This window comes from Nyctibius grandis, chromosome 3, assembly GCF_013368605.1.
Source record: "Nyctibius grandis isolate bNycGra1 chromosome 3, bNycGra1.pri, whole genome shotgun sequence".
In the NCBI taxonomy this organism is placed as follows: domain Eukaryota; kingdom Metazoa; phylum Chordata; class Aves; order Nyctibiiformes; family Nyctibiidae; genus Nyctibius; species Nyctibius grandis.
The window spans coordinates 17,716,832-17,733,486 of record NC_090660.1 but is presented as its reverse complement, the minus strand read 5'-3'; the positions used below and the strand labels follow the sequence as shown (position 1 = coordinate 17,733,486).

At 43.3% G+C, this 16,655-nt stretch overlaps 1 protein-coding gene across 1 annotated transcript; it reads left to right on the top strand.

The window, feature by feature from the left end:
• Positions 1-4,291: 4,291 nt before the first annotated feature.
• Positions 4,292-16,454, top strand: LOC137660825 (leukocyte elastase inhibitor-like). The gene is given in 9 exon segments (XM_068395921.1): positions 4,292-4,335; positions 5,759-5,761; positions 9,227-9,407; positions 11,055-11,168; positions 11,532-11,663; positions 12,554-12,671; positions 13,920-14,062; positions 15,756-15,926; positions 16,050-16,454. Coding segments are annotated over 9 exon segments (1,311 nt in total).
• The last annotated feature ends 201 nt before the right edge of the window (positions 16,455-16,655 follow it).

The window sequence follows — 16,655 nt, the reverse complement described above, 5'->3', positions numbered from 1 at the left end:
TAGGAGGTCGGTCGGGGCATTGCACATGGGGTTGATGACTGACTAAGCAGCTGCACAGGCAGTCCATACATAGGCAAGATGGACTAGTTGCCTATAATCTGTACAGTTTGTTTGTGTTTGGGCACTGACTCCTGGTCAGGTAGTGCCAGTTGTCCAGCAGGCCATATCACACATCGCTACATCTGTGCTGGTCTTCTAGACTGATGAAAACCTCTGGCAGATTGCCCCCTCCCTTTTTTCTGCCTGGAGAGATTTCCTGAAGGAGAAAAGCTCAGACATCACACTCTCAGTTTTTTCAGGTTCTGAAAATATTCCAGTCCAGGAGCTAGTCTTCATTCAATGGAGGTCATACTCTGTTTAAGTGCTGACCAGAGCACTTAGCACATCCCCACAAATTTACGTAAGCATTTCTTCTCAGAGAGTTCCTTGTGATAGCTTTGCCTGGAAGGGTATCCCATGAAAGCAGAGAGAAACACTGCCTCAGGGTGGGGCCCATCTTTCTCCACCTCCTGACTAATACCAAGGTATCCTAGCCTATGCAAGGCAAGCAGATGTTAGAGATACAAAGCTGTCTTAGTCTACAGAAGGCAAACCCATTTATTGGTCAGTTACAAAGAGGGTAGCTTGCCCATTAAAAGCTCAGGTTCATTTTTCACTTCTGCCTCTTCTCTCTACCAGTCCCAGTATGAAACCTATCCGTCTTGCAGCATGTGAGGGAGAAGTATCAGCAAGGTTCCTGCTGCTGTGAGAAACACTGTTACGGTCTATTGATTGGTTCCACCCACGCTGGCCTCGGCCTTGGGCAAGAAATTACATGGGAGGACGTGGGAAAACGTGTGTGGGAGCTTGTGTATAGGAACACGTACGTGCTGAAAGGTGTTGGTTACGATGGAGAAAGTGAACATAGCTGAGGACTTGCTCAGATCACCAGGCTGCTCCACCTCACCTTTCAACAGAGCATTACTAGCCAGTGATGGATGACGGCCCTGACGGAAAAAAGCAAGCCGTGGCTGGCTTTTGCAGGCAGTTGCAAACTGCAGTGTTACGTGTCTAGTCATCTCACCACTTGCTCAGCTGCACAGTCATTGCCCACTTCCTGCTCCCAGCATTTTGTAGAAGAGAAGGGATACATCCTAATGTCTTGTGGTAACAAAAGTTGTTTGTGAGGAAGAGCAGTTTGGTTTTGAAACTTGAAAAATGCTATGTAGAGCCAATTGGCCCCACTGGAAAAGCAGTACAGTTTTGAACCCTGAATATACTATCCTAAGGGCCTAGAAGAGACAGCATTTGCACGTACATTGACATTTCCTGAGGCAAAGCAGTTAAACTGATTTCGAGGAGGTTCTGAGGGAATATAGATACAGAGCAAGTAAAATAAATCAGTGGAGGAATGATGTTAATATAGGAGGGAGGGAGAAAGCACAGAGACTGGAAGAAGGAAAGTCTTGAAAGATACTCAAAAAGACTGTCACTGGAAAGAGGCTAGGACTCATAAAGGTAGAGGAAGAAAAGACACATGGTAAGACAATGTGCAGAAACAAAAAAATAAACAGATAAAGAAACAGAAAGAACTCAGGAGAAAGACTAAGGAGCACTACAGAAACATGCAGGAAGGAAAAACAGAAACAAAGAAGTGAATGGCAAATGGAAGCAAAAAAGCCAGGAAAAGAATAGAGGTAAGAAGAACACTCATTTTATCGTTGTATCTTGCATTGTTTACAAATCCCTCTTTTCTGCTGGGCACTGGAGCACTGGAGCCTGGGCAGCTGGGCTGAGAACTTGGCAGAGGAGCAGGGAACAGCAAAGCTGGTGGGAGTGAAACGTTGGGACTCCAAGGGCAAGGGGGATGTTGTAAATACTTTAATTACTCGACTATCCTGGGTGCTCAACTAAACAAAGGGAAGCCTTTACAATTTGGAGAGTGGTAATGGCTGTAAGATAAGGAGGCTCCAGGCTGGTCTCACTTCAGATGGCTGGGCCTTGGGAGGGGCGGATGCACGGGAACATAGCGATAAGGGAATTGCAACAGCTACCTCAAAGGACATGGGCTACGTGATCCCCGGACTGAGTTTGTGCAGAAGCAGGGGTCAGTCAGCGAACACAGTGAGGAAGACTACGGGCCTTCATCTGAAGACCCCTGAGGACCACCAGGAAAAATGACTGCGCATGCGAACGGACATTTGCATATCTCATGGCTATGTAAATGAGTTCTCGGAAATCCTATGACTATGTATAACTTTATGGTATATATTCTCTGGGAATTTGCCAAACCTGCACACACGATTTTGGTGGGACTACCCCCCGTGCTGCCCAGCGCTGAATAAACATACCTACTTTACAACCCTGCCGGTTGTGGAGTCTGTTTTCCGCACGTCAGGAGCTGCGCTTGAGGCAGAGGGTGGCCCAGCTTCAACGCTAGAAGGGAAGTATGGGAAGGGCAAGATGGTGCTGGGAGACCTTCTTCCTCTTTCCTCCTTTCTCTCCTCACCATGTCTGATCCCTCAAATATCCTGGGAGTCCAAAGCCAGTTTTATGCTTTGTAGGAAGAAAGAAGAGATGAGAAAGGAAAGACAGAAAATTTTCAGGGTTGCAAAGTTATGTACAACCCTAGAGGACTTCATTTTGACCCCTGAGTCCAGCTGCCATAACCCAGTGTTGCACCTGAGCTCAGTGGTGCTGATGAGGGGAGATCAAACACTGTGCTAGTGCAGCTCCATGCTTTTCATCTCCTTACTTCCATCTCACGTTATGCTGGAGGCATAACCTAAGTGATCAGCCACTCCTGGCCTTCTTTTATTCTTAATTCCAACAATTTAAAAGAATACCCACTGGCTGGGGATTCCTGTTACAGTTCAAGGAAATACTTCTTCCCCTCTCTAAGCTCCTTCGATGTGCATAAAGCTGACTCCATACCTGAGAGAGAGAGGGCTGCAGGCAACATAAAGCTCATGCATTTCCAATTCATTTGCTCTATCTCTGCAAGCAAGCTCAGCTCCAAACAAGGCTTCTCTGAATCCTGACATGATCCCTGCACATCCCTGTGTCCAGGTCAGACCCCATCAAATTTGAAAGGGACTACGCACAGCAGTACAGCCATGGATCTCCAGGGTTAATGACCAGTTTTCCAGCTGAGGGTGACTTGGCATTGCAATCGTGAGATGCTGCCAGAAGATATTGCCTGCCAAACTTGTTGGGCAGCCTTGAGAGAAAAGCTATTAGCATATTGCTAGATATAGGTTTCCCAGTCTTCTGAAGGAAGCTTCATGTTGATGGCATTTGCATTAAATTGCAACATGCTGCTATCATCAACAATTGGTTAGAGGCTGAACTTTCCCACAGGAGAGTTTTTTTGCAATACAGTATTCACAAGAACGTGCTCCAGAGCTCAGCTGTTGTGCTCTTCATTTAACTTCTTCAGGCAAGAAGGTAAACAATTCTTTTTTTTTTTTTTCAAAAATAACTTGTGATTTTTTTTGGCAGATCCAAAGTAGTCTACAGGCTGGTAAAGTAAACATTGTGTTTACAGATGGGACAGAGAGGGAGATACCTTTACAGGCTGCAGGCAGCAAAACACACTGCTAAAATTCAGGTGGCTCAAGAGGTTACACAAAGGGAGCTGGTCTTCAGTGGGATGTAAAAGGGGAATTTAGGGACACATGTCCAAAGCTATGAATCTGAAGATTCTTGCCTAAATTTCACAGACTTTTGAATCTGAAATTTCCCCAGGACATCTCTGCCCATCGAAAGCTCTAATTGCCACAGGACAGATGAGCTCAGAGGCTTATGCCAGAAAGCAGATGCTTTTCTGCCTATATCTCCAGGAGGGCTGAAAGGCAGGCTCTTTCAGAGCACCTCTACCCACTCTGGTAGAAACGGGCTTCACATAAAGCGATGGTGCTGATGACCTGGGCAAACTGACCCATGAAGTGGGAGATAACAGGTTAATTTCCCTTCTTTACTCAGATTTCCATGGCACAAGAAAAAGCCTTGAAATTTTCACTAGAGGAGAGAGAAGGCATGCAGTTCTTTCACTGGGTCGTTTTCCCTGTACCCTGATCCCCTCTGCTGCTGGGGGCGGGGGGGATTGTTTATGTTGTTAAACAATGACTGTATAAAATAGGAAGGGTGGAGTGGTATTCAGGTTTTCTTTTGTTAGTGGGGATACTAGTCTTCGCTATCAACATGTTAGCTCTTGGGTTTGGCAACGATGTTTACAAGCTTGCTGAGAAGACTGTGCAGCTGCACACAGGCATAGCAAATAACTTGCCACTGTACAGCCCGTAACAGCCCAATGTACATCCACGTCTGTTTATGAAGGAATAATTGGCCTAGAAAGTGATAGAAAAGATACATCCTGGAGGTACTGATGCAAAATAATAAAAGCAGTCAGAAAAAGCCCTTTTTGGCATAAAAGTAGCAGCCAGAGAAGCTAAGTTGTTTAGAAAACGAACTTGGTAACATTTCCCTTGAAAAGTTATTTTTGTACTGAAATGTATTGGTTTTTAATTTAAAGCATGTTGCTTTGGAAATGTTTTGTGTCACATAGGGATGATTAGAATTTCTGTGTCGTAGGAATTAGTTGTAGTCCCTTTCAGTCCAAATCAGCACAGAAACACTTGGAAATGTATTTTTGTGCGAATGGTCATGAAAAATAAGAAAGTCACTTCATAGATTGTGAGGAGACAGTATTATCTGGCAAGTGCTCCTTTTCTAGGATAGACACATGTCATTTCTGCCAATTCTGTCTTCCTTTGTATATGAGAAATGAATGTGCATTAAAGCACCTTAATGGGAGGCAGGTTTGAATATTTAAAACATGCAATCGGCATGTGGCATCAGGGAAAACAGGTTCCTTCTTGCTTTACCTTGTATAAAATATAGAATTACCTTAAAAACAAGGCTACAGTGCTCTTAGCCTCCCCGCCTTATTTACTGCTTCCTCCTGTTGACTGCATAGTATAATCTGATACACCTATTAATTATGATAGCTTTGAGCACAGCTTTTTTATTCTTTGAGAGTTTTTATCTTGATTTCATCTACCCTTAGCCGAGAACAAACTGTAAAGAGAGAACAGATCATGAATAGTTATAGAAAAGAGATGTTCTTAATTTCACACAGCCACAGAAGAAGTTTGTCATCTTTACAAGGTCTCCGGTATACAGTGGTTTCTTCTGAAGGAAGCTCCTTTCCTGGGTAGCTTTGTGCTCACATATAACAGCGCCAGCAATTTCCATCTGCCAGACTATGTTAAAAGCTACCGAACCATCACACAAAGCATGTCCCTTCATCAGCTGTAAAGCCCCAGCCCTGTTTGCTGTCTCTGCATGATTGCTAATGTTCAGTGCAGACAATTTGGCTAGTGCAGAATGGCAGCTATGATCTTCCTGGAACACTTCTGTTGATCTTATATCTCCTCTCCTTACCACTCCAAGATCTTTTAAAAGTTACGTTACCATTTGTTGTCCACTATGTAGGTGTTCTCCAAAATCCACTGTCCTTGCAGTAACTCCAAAACTCTCACTGATTGAATGATTACACAGGTTACATGCATGGCTTTACTTGTGCCCGCCCCAATTTAGATTAAAAAAGTTCACTAAATCCGTTCATTCTGCAGTAAGAGAGTTCCTCCCACACCTGCCCTCCCTTGCTTTGTATTTCCAGGGCAGCTCTCTAGTTTGCACTCACAAAACCACAGAGTTGGCCATAGTGTTTGCACCTGGATGTCACCCTGAGGACAGCCTGCTGCTTTTTCTAAAGGAGGTAGGCCAGGCACTCGCTTTTAAAACCTGTTCCCAGCTCCTGGTGGCAGCCAGTCCTCTCTCTGCAGGGTGGGGTGGAGGTGCCTCCTTCCTGCTGTGGAAGTTTATTAACTCTTTTTTTCTCCTTGACTCGTTCTGAGGTTTGGGCACACCTACAATATGCCTCATGACCTACATTTGCCGTGAACGATTTCACAGCTCCATTTCAGGTCTTCCAAGAGGCGTGGAACTGGAACAACACAAACTTCAGCACTAAAGAAGTGCTGAGGTTTGTTTTCAGAAGGTTCTGGATAGTAGGTAGTGAAGGTGGAAGAAAAGAGAAATGATTATTTAGTGCAATGTCTTTTTCTTGTGGTAAGATGACTGTGTTATTAAAAGGAAAATGAAACACACAAACATACAAAGACACAAACAGCAGAGCTAGAACAGCTGTTTTCACAATTAATGAGATGGAACTCATCTTTAATTTGTTTGTTCACAGAGCCTTTTGGGTGTTTCTCCTCTGTTTTGCCCATTTATATTAGGTCTCTATGTGAAGTACTTCTGGACTTCAGGGTAAAACAAACGTCTGTCTTCATATGAAACATGTATGTGTGTCGGGGCAATCCCAAGCACAAATACAGGCTGGGCACTGGGCAGAGAATGGATTGAGAGCAGCCCTGAGGAGAAGGACATGGGGGTGACGGTTGATGAGAAGCTCAACATGAGCCGGCAATGTACGCTTGCAGCCCAGAAAGCCAACAGTATCCTGGGCTGCTTCAAAAGAAGTGTGGCCAGCTCTCTTGTGAGACCCCACCTGGAGTACTGTGTCCAGCTCTGGGGCCCCCAACATAAGAAGGACATGGAGCCGTTGGAGCAAGTCCAGAGGAGGGCCACGAAGATGATCAGAGGGCTGGAGCACCTCTCCTATGAAGACAGGCTGAGAGAGTTGGGATTGTTCAGCCTGGAGAAGAGAAGGCTCCGGGGAGACCTTATAGCAGCCTTCCAGTATCTGAAGGGGGCCTACAGGAAAGCTGGAGAGGGACTTGTTACAAGGGCATGTAGTGATAGGACGAGGGTTAACAGTTTTAAACTGAAAGAGGGTAGATTTAGGTCAGATATTAGGAAGAAATTCTTTACTGTGAGAGTTGTGAGACACTGGAACGGGTTGCCCAGAGAAGTTGTGGATGCCCCCTCCTTGGCAGTGTTCAAGGCCAGGTTGGATGGGGCTTTGAGCAACCTGATCTAGTGGAAGGTGCCTCTGCCAATGGCAGGGGAGTTGGAACTAGATGATCTTTAAGGTCCCTTCCAGCCCAAACCATTCTATGATTCTATATATGAACTTTTTCTTTCAGCATTTCAGGTTCTTTCCACAGAGCATCAATCAGAAACATGATGAAGCTTTGATTATTGCTGTGCTTTCCAAGCTAGTCAAAAGGCAAGAAACAGCTTCATTTGCCACACATGGCACCTTCATATATTCAGGAGCTTGACTTTTCAGCTTTTCCAAGCCACTGCAGCAATTTGTCTTAGGCTAAGTCAGTTTTCGTGTGGGCTGAGTTCATTCCCATTGTCCGGCACTTGCTGAGGGCTAAGATGGTTTGCACAAAATGCTGCATCTCAGCTGAGCCACATCAACTCTCTACATCCTGGTAACTTCTGGAGCCTGAGCCCCAGCTTCTCATGCAAAGTTTATGTCTGGCTCATGGCTGAGCAAGAGCCAGTGTGCGCTCTGCATCCTTGAGGATAACGCAAGACATTTTGAGTAGTTCTTGGAGTAAAGAAAGCTCTGTGAAGGGCAGGCTCTGTGTGTGTGTGTGGGGGCTGTGGCTGTGGTAGAAGAGCTGGTGCTTCAGTGGGTGAAGGGGGTGGCAGGGGAGCATTGGCTGGCAGGGGATAGGAGTCCGCAACACCAGGCAGCCCCTTCCCAGGAAGGCTCTAGACCTCTCTCAAAGTGGCTGCTGGACACCGACAGCCCAGGACAAGCCATGCAAGAGCTCTGCTGATGAAAAATCCTGAAGTTCAGCTTTGCACCAGCCTTTTCCACCCTTAGCCTTCTGGTGATACAGGCTGGAGCTCCTCACATAACTTGGCCTTGCGGGCTGCAGCAACCGGGGGGCACAGGGCTGAGAAAGAGCACCTGCTGTGCTGTGGCTTTCTGTGGGCGGTGGGAATAACCACCCGGCTGTGCACTCACCCATCTTTTCAACGGAGAGGAGCTCTGGCAGCTTGCTATGGACCTGACCCATGCTTGTCCCCATGCAGGCTGGAAGCTAGAGCCAGACAGATCTGTGCTGTGGGAGACATGAGGGCCTTCTCTCCATACTGTGGCTGTGTATTTTCCCATAAATAAAGTATCTTTCTGGAACACAGGCCACAACTACTCATCTCTACAGCTGCAAGCAGGCAGGAGTATATGCCTTCCTTTTCACACATTTTTCTGGCGTGCTGTCCAAAATATCATTTGTTTGACACTAAAGTGGTGTGGAGTTTTTTGGGTATATTGATTCCAGAAAAGCAGATGTGATCCCACTGGTATCCACACAACAGCTTTACAATTATTCTCCTAAGGCACAGGAAAGGAGTTTCTAAACCCTTTTTTTTTTTCCGTTGGCTTCCTGCTTGCAAGGACCAAGCTGGAATTTGGTCCCAACTTGTTCTTAGCAGAGTGGATTTAATGTAAATGACCCACGGGAAAGGTATCAGACTGCTATGTTTCTAGTACAAAAGAAAACAGTCTATGACAGATCTTGTCATATCATTGAGCAGAAACTTACAGACTTCTTTTAAGGGCTGTTCAGCTATTTCTTTGTTTGGAAATTTTAGTTGTGTATCCTGCCTGAATCTGTGGCTCCTGGAAAACTCATGAGAGGGGAAAAAGTGTATTTCAAACTGTTCATTTTTCCATATGTACTTCAGTCTCCATAGCTGTTAATGACCCTTTTTCATATATGAAAACATTTAATTAATAGTGATTTTATTTTTATAAACCTGTTGTTTGAAACCCTCATACCATAGCTCTGGTTACCAGACATGGTTATATGCAGGTGTAGTTTCTGTCACCAAATTTCTGTCACTAATCATATGTTGTTAGAAGAGGAATGAGTAGAATGAGTAGAATGAACTGTGTACATCAAACCAGTTTGGAGAAGGAAAATGTTAATCCACAGTTGACTGATTTCAATACCATGATCTGAAATAAGATACACCATGGGATAAGACAGAAAAATGGTCCTTTCTGAGGAATTCACGTATGTTGTGAGCAGAAGTCCCTTTTCCAGACCCGCTATGTCCTTGCTCCTGTTGTGTAGCATGGACCAACAGATGTGTGCAAGGTTGGCTGTTTCAAACTCTCAGAATTTAGCAAACTTCTATTATTTAGCAACCAGCTATGGGAAAATCTCAGGGCAGACAGATGCTTCACAGTGTGGTCTAGCTAGGCAACAAGCTGCATTAAATTTCTTCTTCCTTTTGTGCTCCCAGGCAGCAGCTGCTTCATGATGGGCTCAATTTCTAGACCGATTACTGAGTTTTGCCTTGATCTCTACAATAAGCTCAACAGAAATGCAGAGGGCACGAACATCGTCTTCTCTCCAATGAGCATCTCTGTGGCCCTGGCCATGGTCCGTCTAGGTGCAAAAAACAACACTGCTGCTCAGATAGAGAAAGTAAGTACTAACGAAACATGCCGAGGTGCTTCCACATTGCTTGCTTTTTCCTTAATGGAAATGTTGGGCATCCTACCACGACACATCTGTGAGGGTCTTGTAGGAAACAATTACAAATACAAGCACAGGTGCTGCCTTCACAGTCATGCTTGGCGTGCTATGATCCTTGCCATCTGCTTGTGTGAGTTGCACCATGCCCCCATGCAGACTCAGGAGCATGGAGCAAGAGCTGAATGAGAGGACGTGATACACCACAGTGGGGCACTCTGGCTTTCCCCCAGCCTGCTGTCAGAATATCAGACTTTGTTTCAAAATTACAGGCAGGCACTTCCTCTTGTGGCTGCTCTGAGAATCCTGAAAGTGTAAGTCTGGGTGCGTAGTGGGGAGAGTTGCAGAAACCTGAAGTGATTGCACCTGGGTGGCAGGAAGCATTAAGTCACTTATCACTTATGACATTCAAGAGCCAAAATGTCTCACCTGCAGAGCTCACAGGGGGCCAGGTGGGCAGGGAGGGGGTGAAGAAGGCCACCCCTCCAATTGCTGTGGCTTTACTCCCTGCAGTGCAAGTTCTGCTTTCTACAATCTTTCTTCTCTTTTCTTGTTTGTGCCCATGAGCAGTAAAAGACCAATAATCCTAAGGCAGAAGTTCTTGCCAGTAGCTTGTTCTGTACTGGTAGATCTTCATCCATCATATCCTAACACTGCCATGTGCACAGTCTGACTGCTGGGTCACCCGCAGCCAAGGTAGACATGCCCTCCTCATGAGGTTCCCAGGGTGTGGTGGGTTGACTTTGGCTGGTGGCTGCCAGGTGCCCACCCAGCCGCTCTCTCAGTCTTCCTCTTCAGCAAGGACAGGGAGAGAGAAAATAAGATGAAAAAGTTTGCAGATTGAGATAAGGACAATCACTCACCAATTGCTGTCATGGCAAAACAGACTCGACTTATTTTGGAGCCAGCTGGAACCAGCTCTGTTCAACATGGGTGCAGCCCCTCATCTCTTTGCACAGAGGCCACCCCTGCAGCCTTCTGGCTACCATAACCTTGTCACATAAACCAAATACACAGGGACTCTTGCTTATTTTAGGAAATCAGTGGGGATCCAGTATCCTCAATAAAAAAGATCAAGTTTATGTATGATGCAACATTATTATAATGGAGAAGCTGCTGGAAATTTTTCAGCGAGACATTTGCACATTAGAAGCAAGGACTGGTTTCCATTAAGAGCACTGTGGTTTTGATATATTTCCTAAGATGATGCAAAGATTAAGCATGATTACAAAAAAACCAGTTTTGATGTTTTCAGAGAAAACTATTTTTGTCTCTTTGCCTGAGGCAACTTTCTGTTTTGAAATTTAAGGTAAATGTAGCAATAAACATACATATCAAATGTAAACATTTTGAGGTATTGGGAATTTAACATTTTGAGGGATTAAGTGCAAGTTCTTCTTAGTTTGCTAATATAGAAATGTGAATTTGAACATGAATATATGAACAATTTCAACTCTGTCATTTCAGCCTGACTGAAGCTGAGAAAATATCTCTCATAAGTCTATACCATTTATATAGGACAGCATAGCAAATCTTTTAAACAAGGAAAATGTTTTTATCCCATTTACAATAGCCATAATTTGGAATCTGCAACTGCAGGTGCTCCATGTCGGGAAAGCTGCAGGAAGAATGAGCCTTGGATCTGACCTTGAGAGTCCAGCCCCAGAAATGGAGCCAGAACTAAACCAGGAAAGAGAGTCATCCCTCTCACAGGTACGCCTTTGGGTGGGGAGAACAGGAGCCTTTTCTTCACCGCAAAGTAGGTTACTAGTTATAAAGCAGTAGAGTCTACCACTGGAGGGAGTCAAGATCATATGCATAAAGTCTGCCTAATGCACTAGGAAAAGCCTGATACAAGGTGTTACCTTATTACGGGCCAAGTCTTCCATAAGGTCAATGCCAAAGCCTTCAGCGGTCTCATCTGAAGGAGGATCAGGCTATAAAGCTTAGACTAACTGGATTTAAAAATCAGTACAACAGGAATTATCCCTATAGTGTAATCTAATTACGATGCAAATTAACAACCAAAGCTATGTGGAGGAATCGTTATAATTGTTGTGTTTGTAATATTCCTAGTGTAACAAGGATGGAGACCTTAACCATAAAGCATTCCAGGCACTGCTTTTACAACTACAAAACCTTGGTAAAAGCTATGTTTTAACCTTGGCCAACAATCTCTTTATACAACAAGGATTTGAACTCCAGCAGGTAAGTTACCTGTGTCTGCTAACTGCTGTGGCCCTTACCTCACTGTAACTGTGAGCCTTGCTGTTGCCCCCCTCGTGTATATTTTGGAGCACCTGATGTACTTCTTGGAGCCATATCTCCTGGGGCTGGTGGAAAGAAGGCAAGAGTGGCAGGTTTCAAGTCTTTTATTTAAAAAAACCCACCCCGTGAATATCATGGCTATAGAGCAAAAATAAAGCAGGAGTCGGTTCGCTTTCAGCATATGTCTACACTCAGCCAGAGGTGTGACTACAGCCAAAAATGGCCTATTCAAGCTAGCTGTAAGCTACTTACTTCTGGGCTTGCAAGTGGCACGACTAGGGCAGCAGTAAGCTTAGAGAGGGCTTATGACCTGAGTTGTTATATAGTTCCATGTGTAGAGCTGCTGTGCTGAACTTCTTACTCCTTTCTTACTGAAGGACAGAGTGGTCTCTAGATTACCTAGTATGGGTATCTTCCTAGTCACATCTTTGCTTTGTGCAAGATATCCTAGTATGGATATCTTGCTAGTCACCTCAGTTATTTCTGTTGAATGATTTGGATACTTAAGCATTAAACAACACATCTTGCATCTTCTCTAATTTTTATTTTTATCTGGACCTCAGGTATGCAGTTCTCTATAGGAAGACTCTTTCTTGTCGTTTTCTTTTTATTTGTTTACTTTTTTGCCTATTCAATAGAATAACTATTTCTTCTTCAAAGGTTCTCCGAATAAACTTCAGATAGTTGATGTTTCCAAAATGAAATTTTGCCTTATGGAGTCAACAGGTCCCTCATAATTTCTAAAATAGCTCTGAACCATTGATTTCTTTCAAACGGGAATAAGTACTTAACAGATTTGACCAATTCATAATCTTTATTTTGCTTTACAGCAATTTCTAATGTGCACTGAGGAACTGTATGGAGCAATGCTGCAAACAGTGGACTTTCATGGTGCTGTTGAAGCTGCCAGAATAAAAATTAACACTTGGATTGAAAGGGAGACACAAGGTAAAACAAAGCAAAAACATAGCTATATTATCACTGCCTTCTTCCACTGCTTCAACAAAAGAAATTCCAGGGTATGAAAAGCAAAGACTTATTCACATTTCTGGGTGTTCAATCTCATGCTGTTTAAAGATGGTTTGTCTTCCCATCCACTCTTGAAATATTAGAGTAAGTTATCAGCTAAATTATTTCTAAATTAAAGGTGTGCTTGTTGTCAAATACTTTTGTATTCCCACTCTTAGTCTGGCATGATAATTGCAATAATACCTATAAGGCTTGACCAGACAAATTGCTTCTGCAAACAGCCAGAAATGCAGATATAGGACAGCAGGGGATGGAAGCTGTGAGCTTCATGGTGAGACTGGGAACAACCTGGGGGAGGAGGGAGGATGACCAAGGACCTGGTTATATGTAGGGCGATGCCCACAAAGACGAGAAATAGTCAGCGAGGCTCACTATCACAAGTGACAATCAACAAGCTCTTGCCCTTAATAGGCTAGCAGGGGCCATTGGCTCTTGCTGATTAGACTAAACAGGATATATGCCAGTTTCCTATAGTTTTGCCAGAGCTGCAGTAGCAGCAAGATGAGAATTTTCTAAATCTTCTGGCTGAACAGAACACAAAACTTACTGGGGGACAGGCAAATAGATTTGAAAGCTTCTCTAATTTCTCAGTTGCCCATCTCCTGACCAAACCTGTCCTTGTACTGGCAGACTGGCCTGTGACTGGTGTGGGAAAGAGCTGTTAACCCCAGCTGGCTCCCAGTAAAAGGGCTGAAGGTTCAGGAGCCACCTTGCACAGGGTTAGGAGACATTATTGCTCTGGGTGCTCATATGAAGCCTGTGGACCTGCTAACTCCTACTTCAGCCTCTGCGTAGAAAGTCAAAAGCTCCACAGCTGGTTAACTGCTGCGCTTGGTGCAAAGGGAAAGATGCCCTCATGTAAACCGAAGTATGTGATTAATGGTGCTGCTTCCTTCCCTGTGGTTAATGTCACCTGGCACATATATATCGTCACTGACACTGACAGTTGGCTAATATGGTGACCCCAATCCCCCCTGTCCTCCCTGGCTGGTAACAGTGCAGAGGAATCTACCATTTGTTTGCCTATATGGTCCCTGTCCTTTGAATAAACCAAGAACTGGATTTCTAAGTTTCTCCAAAACTAAGTTCACAGTCAAGTAATTGAGTCTCAGTCCAGAATCTTAATGACAACTAGCAAATACCTGTGTATTTCAAAATTTCCTTTAGGTAAAATCAAGGAACTCTTTCCTCCTGGTGTGATCGATGTACATGCATTGCTGGTGCTGGTGAACGTAATCTACTTCAAAGCATCCTGGGAACACAAGTTTGAGGAACAAAAAACAGTACAGAAAGATTTTAAACTGAATCAGGTACATCTGCATTCTGTAAATCTTAACATTATTTACCCTAGATACTGTGAGCAATGAAGCGAGCATAACATAGAAGCACAATGTCCAGGGCTCAGCTGCCCGGTGAGCAAGGTGTGGGTGTGCTGGGAACTTAACCTGTCTCTCCTGTTGTGAAGAGGGAGGAGGAGGGTTTTCACAAAAAACCATAAACTTTACTAAAAAAGTGTACAAGACTCAGAAGTTGCAACAACTCAGAGTTTTGCTTTGATGACAGGCAAAAAACAAGTGTTAGCCTTGATTAGCACTTTTGAACATAGTAGTGATTACAGACAGTTGTCATGGATGGAAGCAAATCTGAACATCCCATTTCATAGTCTCCAGGGGGTCATCCTGGCATTTATATGTTCAATACATTTTAACATTAGCTATGCATTTGAGAGATTAAAACAAACAGACCAAACAAACTAGGCCAGAGAGCAATAAGCTGCAAATATACAGCTGCAATTTGAAAAAGGAAAAATTCTTATAGGGTATTTTGTTTTATTTGTAGTATTTGCAACATTTGAAGGTTTATTTTAAATGTATTTTAATTTTTAGCCCTTTTTTTTCCTGCCATAGGGATATCACCAAAGCCTTCATTGTTTAACTAAGGTATTGTCAATATGGTTGCAAAGTTAATTCTTTAACAAGCACATTCCTCCAAATATTGTGTGTGCCATTTTCGCCTAACAGATGTTATCAGAAAAGACTTCCATTTAATTCAGTTTTGTCTTCTTTCCATATCTTGTGCCAATATTCTGTTAGTTCTCATCCATAACAAAAGAAAAAAACCTGACAGATTTAGGTCTGATCTTAACCTGAAGAGCTTTGTATGGGAAAAATTCTCTTTTGAGTGTTCCTTGTAGATCAAAGGAAAAGGTCAGAAAAACATATATTTCTAGTTATCATGTTGCATTCCATTGTTAAGAATGGAATGGGTAAGAAACTGTCATATTGAGTACTTGTATTTGTGACTTTAAATGTATCTTTGAATATGAATATTGACAATGGTCTATAGCTGAGAACATTTGGTGCACTGCTGCAGTAGGAGAAACTATGAGATAAGGAGAAGCTGTATAGATTTTTCTTCATATGCTAACCCATACTAGCAGGATTTTTTTTGGAAAATATGTCATCTACCAAAATTATTCTTTTGGTGCTTTAGATGTTAGCTAACTGTAAAAGGAAACTTGAGTCTTTACACAGCTTTCAAACTACCCCATTGCAAAAAAAAGGCAAGATAACAAGACCTAGAAGAGCATGGCTGAGAAACGCTATGATTTTGCCCTTAACCTATTTATTGCTTCCTGTCTAAACAATCAGTCTAATAAATGACAGCCTGATTCTTGCAGTGTTGTTTCTTCTTTATCCCAGTCCAAGTTAGGACTTGCAACTCCAACCAGCATCAGCCTGTGTGGAAGTGTAACACCACTAAGCAACTTCACCATCTGATCAGTTGCAGGGAAATTGTTTTTTTTTCAGAGAATTATCCTCTTTATTTATGCATGGCAAAGCTGATGTTTTGTGTGTCACTGTAGAAGCAACAAAATAAAGAAAAATGTTTAGCCTAACAACAATTACTGCTGAAACCCTGACTACTGATGTTACACCTATAATAAGTTTAAATGTTAAGAGCTGTATTGCTTAAGTAACTGTATAATTTTCTTTTAAGTAGAATGAGACAAAACCTGTGCAGATGATGTATCAGAAAGGCATGTTTAAGTTAGGCTACATTGAGGAGATGGGTGCTCAGGTCCTTGAACTCCCTTATGCTCAGGAGTCGCTGAGCATGATCATCCTGCTGCCAGGTGACATGGCTGATGGATCTACCAGTGGGCTGGAGCAGGTAAGGCAGCATATATCACAGACTATGGCTGAAAGTTCGTTGTCTGAATTAAGGCTGGGTAAAGATCTAAACTTTTCAAAGCTGTCCATCTATTTTAAGCTCTTTTTTTCCCCTCTCTTCTAGATTGAAAGCACAATGACCTATGAAAATTTAATGCTATGGACCTCTTCAGAGCACGTGTTTGAGACAAGAGTGGAGGTATATCTCCCCCGATTCAAGCTTGAAGGCACCTTTAACCTCAATGAGGTATTACAAGAGATGGGGATGACTGACATCTTCAGTGAATCAAAAGCTGATCTTTCTGCAATGTCATTTGCAAAATCTCTAGTGCTGTCAAGTATTGTCCATAAGACGTACGTGGAAGTCAATGAGGAAGGCACCATAGCAGCAGCTGGTACAGGAGCTGTCATTGTGAGGAGGTCTCTTCCTCTCACAGAAGTGTTTATGGCTGACCACCCTTTCTTATTCTTTATCAGATACAATCCTACTAAAACCATGCTTTTCTTTGGCAAACTCTCCTCACCTTAAAATTAGGGCCATTTTCTAACATTGTGAGAAACACCTGGATGAAAATCAAAAATGGTATTTTTTCCCCAATGTGTTCTTAATCTTTTGACAGCTAGTTTGCATGTCAAAGTAATCACTACAAGCAGTTGAGCTGAGAACCCAACAATTGGATGCTCTGCCACTAGGCTCCTTGAATTGCAAATATTGATCTGAATCCAGAGT